Here is an 8,226-nt window from a genome sequence, read left to right as displayed (position 1 = left end):
TCACAGGCCTGACGCTCCAGGAAAAGAGCACACAAGCCACAGCACCAGTCGGGGGTAACAACCATGAGCAGTCACCGTAGGGCGGCTTTGTCCAGTTTCACGGTGTTCACATCGCCCTTCCCACAAGGTGACTGAAGGGGCCAGGGCAGGCAATTCCCCATCTCCCCGGACAACTCGGCCCTCGCGGGAAGACTAAGCCCTGGAGAGGAGGTTCTGTCCCCAGCTGGGCCCGCTGGTACCGCCCTGGTGACATTTTTATAGTGTTCCCAATGCACCAGGCAAGAATCCCATTGCGTGGTAAACTCCAGGGCAAGCATCCTTAGCAGGGGGTCATTTGTCTCCTTGATGACACAACAGCACAACCACCCCAGCAGCAATTTAAGGTTAGTTTATTGCCATGTGAACTCTGACAGACATACGGAATTTATAAACGTACAATAACTTGGTTTTACAAAGTCACACCTCAGTACAGTACAATAAAATCTGTTGATACAAAATACTCTATTGGCTTTATAGAGTTACTCTAGAGTATGAAGACACCTTGACCTGCTCCGTTTAGAGGTTTACAATAGACTGCAATTAACACACCACTTGCTACGTATGCAGCCAAGCAAACAGGCCAGAGACATCACAGTTTGTTGTATAATACTGTCCAGGGCTCCAAGTGACAGAGCAAAGGCCGCTTGCAGTATGTTGTATACATATAAAAAGTCTCCAGAAATTAGTTTCAACTTTATTCCTACTAGCCCTAGATCCGTACTAACTACCCCCACTACTGTTTGTCTGGCGTCTTATGTTGTGCAAACTCAGTTCTTCAGCAGTTATAGCTTCTGCACTGTCCTCCTAGTTTTGACCTGGTCAGTTTTGATACTGAAGAAAGAAGCGATAAGCTGTAACAACTATGGAAGATTTCCCAGGACAGATGAAGGAACCAGGTGGGGTTTCATTTAATCAACCTCCCTCCCCATCCTTTAGCTGTCTGATGTAACTTTCAGGGCTTTTGTTAAGAAAAAAATCCTAAATATCTAAATTTCCTTAAAACAATTTATTTTTAAACCAAGACAGCATGAACAGCTTCTAAAACTCCTCTCCCAAACCAAGTAAGGCAGCGTGTGGCACCCCGATTGACTGACTGGGGCTACAAGCACCCCACAGACAAAGAGCCTTTTTGGGCGGCTGAGCAGACTTTTTTTTTTTTTTTTTTAAGTCTAAAGCGAGTGAATGCACTTAGCCTTCTTTGGAGCGACAGCAGCCAGGGTCTGGAATGGAACATTCCGTTAGTGTTTTCACTCTCCACTGAGCTTTGTGGAGCTACGTTTTAGACAGCGTTCGGCTCAGGGTGCAGAGTAGTCTCCAGACACGCAAGCCTTTCATTTTCTTTGACTTAATCTCACAAGAAATGCTGCTCAGAGGATCCCTAAACATGCTTTTTTGTGAAATTAAGAAGTCTTGTCTCACACACAGTTTATTTTAAAAGAGATTTGAACAAGACGTACAGGTCGCTTACTGTACCGACCCCACGACAAACAAGAACACGTCTTCGGCCTTCAAACGGAAGGACTGAAGTTCTGTTTTTCTGTTGCTTCATCTCTTGCCACAGGCTTCCCGCGCTCACGGATTAGGTGAATTGCTTTAGTACCGACCAGCCTGAAAAATTGGTAACTTCAAATAGTCCACACGCATCTCCCCCCAAAACCCTACCACATCCATGCCAATGGGCACGTTTCTGGAATATGGCTATGAAACATTCTGCCAACATATGTGACTGGGAAAAGAAAAAAAAAATCAACATGGAGTGGGTGAATTATAAAAAAGTTTATTAGAAAACTCCCCCCCCCCCCCCCCAAACCTCAGCCTCTTACAGGATTTCTGTTTAACATTCACTAGGATACAAGCACCCGGAGCCTCTTCGCTCACAGGCCATTTGCTTAACCCTCTTCACACAAGCTGCGATATTTACCAGCACTAAAAAATAAATATGTCCAACAGACAACCCTCCCCTCCCCTCCCCCCTTGGATGTCTTTGATCGGAGCAGTTAGAAATTGCTTTCCACCCTCTCTGGAAGAGTAAGGAAAAGAGGGTGCTTTGGAAGGGACAGCTACCTAGCTTTTGCTGTCTTACAGCATGAGCATATGAGAGCATCTGGCTGCATCTGGTCCCATTTAGTGTGAAAAGTCTTAGGCCTCCGAGCCACGTGCCCAAGAGCATCTGCACCCCAGTAAGGGAAGCAGCCACGCTCTGAACACCACGGGGGAGGCGCTGAGAATGTAACAGCCCTGACACCTCCTCGCTAAAAGCCAGCCCCACCCCCAATGATGCGCACGGGACTTCTGCCAGGGCGCTCCGAAGGAGCAAGAGCGCCATTTGCCACGTCTGGTTTGGAACACAGCGCCATGGCTCCATTTCACCTGCAGGGTGCACGGGCTAATGGAGGCTTCAGGACAGGCTCAGGGCTGGGGGAGGAGGAAGAGACGTAGCCATACTGGCCACACTGGGAGAGACCCAGATTCCCTAAATGAAGGAGCAGCAGCACGTTTCCAATTTCCAAGCCCATCTCTGCAGTAGGATGGGAAAGACCGATGCACAGACCAGACACCTGCCAGCTTAGATTCCTTCCATCCCAGCTAAAGCTGGTTCCTAACTACACTACCCAGCCTTCGGCACGTGTACCCATTTGGTTTCATAGTGTTACTTCCAGGAGAGGCGCCACCAAGAGAGGTTGGAAGTTCTTTGCCTAGGAAAAGTGGGATAGTCTAAACCTGAATTCTTCCTGCATCTGCAAGTGTTGTTTATTGAAATGGGATGATCCTAAAATGAGGCTCAACCCCTAAAAAGGTGGCTGTGAAGACAGTGATAAAAAGAGCCCTCCATTAATTTGAGTCATCAATTCCAACCCAAGCGTTCCATGAAATATTTAGCTAAAAGGGGAGGTTTAAAAAAAACGACAGTAACTAAAAAGGTTTTCAAGAGGTGCTAGAAAAGCCTACCAATAGAGGCAGGTAGTGTCTGGCATCCGGAGGAGTTTGGATTTTGTCTTGTTTTATCCAGACCACCCCTCCCACTAGCCCACCCCAAAAATATCCCAACTTCCACTAAGCCTGGCAGTTAAGAAGTATGTGAAGCAGTATTCATTTTAGATTCAGCACTGAAGCCAGCTGAGCCTCAAAATATCCAGTATCCTTTTTTATGGCTTTAAAAACAGACACACCCCAAGCAGATCACAACTAACTAAAACATGGTTCACAGAGCGGCATTAAGGCTCTTCCAGAATAGTCTAGAGGAGGAAACTTTAAGGCACCTATTAATACATTCTGGGTACTGTTAAAAAAGCCAGAAGATTAAAAAAAAAAAAGTTTCCCATCGACATAAGAGGATCTGAAATATTTCACGGTTACCTCTGCTGAACCCAGATGAAAAAACAAGGGAGAGCTTTGTTAAAAATGAACACCTGGTTTATACACTTCTGATGACTGCTCACTACCAGCACAGCGTTTTCCCCAGACACCCTTTTAGTGGCAACACTTCCTCCAACCTCCAGGATTAGAAATCAGTCCCTCACATGCGACTCTCCTCCTCTTGCGTACCATCCTCTGTGCTCTTCGGCGGCATGCTGGCCACATCATTGTTTGCCTCTTTCTGTTTCTCGGCCTCTTTGTGTTTCTCCACCTCATCGATGTTGGTTTCCTCCTCTTTCCCTTCCTTTGTCCGCTTCTCCTCCGCTTTCTGTTCTTTTGCCAGAAGCTGGTAGTTGATGCCCATTCCCACAAACAGGTAGATCCCAGAGAAGATCAGGATGACGCCACACGACCAGTAGGTGTATTTATAGTCACCGTACATGTCGTTGAGTTTCCCTGATGGAGCAGAAAGGACAACATATGAATGAGAGGCAGTCAGCCCCGCTGAGAGCAGGCAGGCAAAAGCTCTCCCCAGCGGTTTCGTAACGCAGCGCGCGTGTGCACGTGTCCGTGTCTAGACATAAGAACAAACCAGCTCTGCTTACAAACAACAGCGTTTTAAGAAAACCATGACCCAAGGGTTCAAGGCAGGGCTGGTTAAATGGCAATGCGCATGGCCACCAACTCTAACCAGCTTCAGTTTTACAAGCAAACGCACAAGGAATGAGCCCAGGTTAAAGCTCCTTTTTGTTCAGATCAGGCTTTTTTTTTTGGGGGGGGGGGGGGGGGGGGGAGGACCCAGAACATTCAGCTATTTTCCAAAACAGACTAGGAGTCACCCAGGAAAATCAGTTTGAGGAGATTTATATTTTGACCAGGGTATCCAAGCTTACTCCAGCTTCCTCTAGTCCTACCTCCCAAGGTTAAAAACCCAGCTTTGCTTTGCTGTGGGGGGACTTTCCACGGACATTTCACACAGCGGGGGGGTTTCCATTCTCTCCCTGCACCAGGGCCTAAGCCGCACACGTGGTTACATATGTAACCACTGGCCACTTCTTATGGAAGAGCCCTCCCATCTGGGCTCCGGCCACACACACGAAGGCCCTTCTCCGACTTCCCAGCAGGGGTCCTTTGGGAAGGAGCTGTGCTTGCCTCCCCCTTCCACTGACGCGCTAAGGAGGGACACAAACATACTCTACCTAGGAGCGGTGGTCCCAGGAGCACGGGACAGCATTCCACAATGGTCACCAAGCCCACGGCACTGGAGAACCTCTGAGTCCCGACCAAATCCATCAGCGTTTCAAACAAGACGGAGCTGAGCCAGCCGAAGGCGAAGCCGAAGAACCCGGCGTAGATGCAAAAGCCCATGTAGCTGGTGGAGAAGGGTGCCAGGAGGTGGCACACGCCGTTGCACACCACAGAGACAGCGAAGAAATATTGGACCCTGGGCCTGACCCACTTGGTGTTGGCCACCAGTCCCATGGACGGCCTCGCCACCATATCTACGAAGGCCAGGATGGAGAGCAGGAAGGCTGCCGACTCTTTAGGAATGTCCTTACTCTTGGCGTAATTGCTGAGGAAGACTAAGGGCGTGAACAGCCCAAAGAACATGATCACATTGCCGGAGAGATAGAGCAAGAAGCCTCGGTGTGTGAACAGGGACAAATCCAAGAACTTGTTAACCGTCTGGAGAACAGAGGCCTTCTGCTTCTTCGTCTTCCCAGCAATAAGGTCCATGCTGGCATCGCCAGCTCCATCGTCCATCTTCCCAGCGGCCTTCCCAGCCTCCTGCAGCACCTCTTTCGTAACCTCCTTCTTCAGCTGCTCCGGCTTGGGGCCTATCGGTCGCATCAGAGATCCAGCCACACAGCAGTTCAGCAAAAGGCCACCAAGAATTAAAAAACTCCCCCTCCAGCCAAATATGCCAAAGAAGTACTGGTTCAGGGGGGCCAGCGTAGACAAGAACACGGGGCTACCTGCCATAGCTAGTCCATTGGCCAATGGACGTTTCTTAAAGAAGTACTTGCCAATCATGGTCAAGGCAGGATTCAAGTTGAATGCAAGCCCCAGACCTGGAAAACAAGAAATAGCACGTGAGTTTAAAATTGAGACACCACTGCATTTCTGGGGACCTTGGGATTAACGGCATGGGTCCCTGCACTGAACATACTGGGCAGCAAGTGCTGGGCTAAGTTCCTCCCATGGTTATAGAATCATAGAGCACTAGGACTGGAAGGGACCTCGAGAGGTCACCAAGTCCAGCCCCCCGTCCTCACTGCAGGACCCAGTACTGTCTAGACCATCCCTGATAGACATTTATCTAACCTGCTCTTAAATATCTCCACAGATGGGGATTCCACAACCTCCCTGGGCAATTTATTCCAGTGTTTGACCACCCTGACAGTTAGGAACTTTTTCCTAATGTCCAACCTAAACCTCCCTTGCTTCAGTTTAAGCCCATTGCTTCTTGTTCTATCCTCGGAGGCCAAGATGAACAAGTTCTCTCCCTCCTCTTTATGACACCCTTTTAGATACTTGAAAACTGCTATCACGTCCCCCCTCAATCTTCTCTTTTCTAAACTAAGCAAACCCAGTTCCTTCGGTCTTCCTCCATAGGTCATGTTCTTTGGACCGTTAATCATTCTTGTTGCTCTTCTTTGGACCCTCTCCAATTTCTCTTATGCTACATTTAACTTGCACTGACCTCAGCAAAATTTCATAGGGGTTAACTAATGGCAGGATTGGGCCAGTTATTGCAGGTTTTCAGTGATCTACAAAGAAGGTGCCAATTTTACTAACGAGCAAACTGTTGCTGGTTTTGGTGGGGGGTTTTTGGAGCCAGCATTGAAGGCATTTTGAGAGAGACGTCAGTTTACTCGTGTGAAGTGTCTGCTTTGAGCTAAGATGGGGGTGTAGTAGAGCGTTCTCAAAGGAGGTGTACACCATCCTGAGCTGAGGAGGGATTTCGATTCAAGGTGGGTGAAGATAAAAAGCGATTTGGATACTGACTTGGCATCTAACCATCATGCCTCAAATGTGGAGTTTTACAAGTGCAGCATAGCCGTGGCCTAAGTCACGATTGGGTTAAAAAGCCCTTCTGCACCTGAGATCCTGGCTCTAACACCGACCACGAGGAGTCACTCACCTCCCACAACCCCCACGCAGAAGTAGAGCTCTTCCACTGTGTTACAGAAAGAGGCTGCGATCAAGCCACACCCAGATAGACAGCCTCCGGCGATCATGATTGGCCGACTGCCATACTTGTTCACCAGGACACTGCTGATGGGACCTAGAAGAGAGGGAAGGAGAGTTAGACACCTTGGGGTGTATTCCAGAGCAGAGGGATGCTTACAGGACTGCAGAGGGGTCAGCGAAGGCGAGGCACGGCTGATCGAGACGAGCGATAGCCATTGCTCGTGTGTCAGCTGGAGAGACGGGCAGGAGATGGAGATGGAGGACGTGAGGCCATGTTGGGTTAAGCGCGTGGACATCTCGCTCCACAGCGCAACATGATGGGCAATTGAGAATCCAGACTGAAACGGGGTGCAGCAGAACACTGCACTTCCTCCCCACCCCACCCGGCTGTCCACTCTGCCTTTTGAGAAAGTGTTTGAGTCCGTAGGGTTGCAGAGAGCCGCACAAATACAAACAGCTGCAGTGCTGCTTCCCCGTGTCTAGACACACAATGGGGCAGATTAGGCTCTCCTGTAACTCCAGGGAATTCAGTGGTGTTGCACCACACATTATTTGGCCCAATAGACACAAGATCTGATGCCACCCATCCCTTCTAAGGCAGTGGCCTCGTGGCTCAGGCCCCACCGGGGAGCTAGATCTGCCTCGGGCCTGCTGGGTGACCCTGGATTCAGAGAGCTCGTGATGCAAGACGCTAGAGAGGAGCCGGTTACTCTGTCACGGACAGAACCCAAATGCAAACTCTAGTATACGCAGCATGCGACGAACAAGGTTTGTGTTCTTCCAGGATGCAGTCAGGAAATACAGCACGGATGCTTTCAAAACTCTGCATGGAGAAGACGCTCTAGTAAGAACTTTTTATGTTTGGTCCAGCCCAAAATACCAAGTGCACATGGGGGCAGATGGGGAGATTTGAAGGGATTTTGTAAAATGCGTGAGTGAGTCAGAACAGGAAGAACTGTGCTCAAGCAAGAATGGAATTTCAACTGAGTCCTCCGCCCACCCACCCGCCCACCCACCCCTTGTTTTAAGGTTTCACTTTGCTTCAGCTACAGAAGCCTGATGAAAACCTGAACATCCGAGTGAAACCATCCGACCACAGTAGCCCATTTTGTGTGCCCCAGAGATGCTGGTGTGAACCGTGATCTGTTTTATTAGATCCAGCTTCTTATTTTCACACAGGTGTTCTCAACGTCTAGCTAACCCCATGCAGATCTTTTCTGCATGTGCGTTTTACGCCAAACACAGAGAAAGTTTAGGACCAGCCTGCTTTATTCAAGGCATTTAGAGGGAGACGTCAGTTTACTGGACTGAAAAAAGTCATCGGTTGTTCTTTACAACTATAAGCTAAGGGACATCTGATTCAGCCTGATCAGCCGTGGCCACCTCTGTCTGACCAATACAGCTTCTGAAACATCAGCATGACTCATCTTCCTCTGCAGTCGCAATAGCAGTGCAAAATGTGCTCAGCTAGGTCCCAGGCAAAGCCTTTTCAATCTGTACATATTTGACTCCTCCAGCTTGGCGCGCAGGACAAGAAAAATCTTCCACAGCCGCAATATGCAAAGCAAATAATATGAACTTTCATTATAGCTCACCAGGCAAAGGAGGGGAGCGGTTTTAAAGCAGCTTTCCCAC

General features: G+C 48.9%; 1 protein-coding gene across 3 annotated transcripts in view; it reads right to left on the bottom strand.

Moving 5' to 3' along the window:
* Positions 1-373: 373 nt before the first annotated feature.
* SLC16A1 (solute carrier family 16 member 1) overlaps positions 374-8,226 on the bottom strand; it is a 30,846-nt gene continuing 22,993 nt past the window's right edge. For all 3 annotated transcript variants that reach the window (XM_075910532.2, XM_006118782.3, XM_075910533.2), the window contains exons 3-5: positions 6,542-6,685; positions 4,596-5,468; positions 374-3,852 (exon numbers count right to left, since the gene is read on the bottom strand). In XM_075910532.2, coding sequence (XP_075766647.1) covers positions 3,557-3,852; positions 4,596-5,468; positions 6,542-6,685 — 1,313 coding nt within the window. In that variant the 3' untranslated portion in view covers positions 374-3,556. The remainder of the gene's footprint in view (positions 3,853-4,595; positions 5,469-6,541; positions 6,686-8,226) is intronic.

Source organism: Pelodiscus sinensis, chromosome 27, assembly GCF_052426305.1.
Source record: "Pelodiscus sinensis isolate ZL-2025 chromosome 27, ASM5242630v1, whole genome shotgun sequence".
In the NCBI taxonomy this organism is placed as follows: Eukaryota; Metazoa; Chordata; order Testudines; family Trionychidae; genus Pelodiscus; species Pelodiscus sinensis.
The sequence above is the reverse complement of the archived record's forward strand: the minus strand, read 5'-3'. Positions and strand labels throughout refer to the sequence as shown.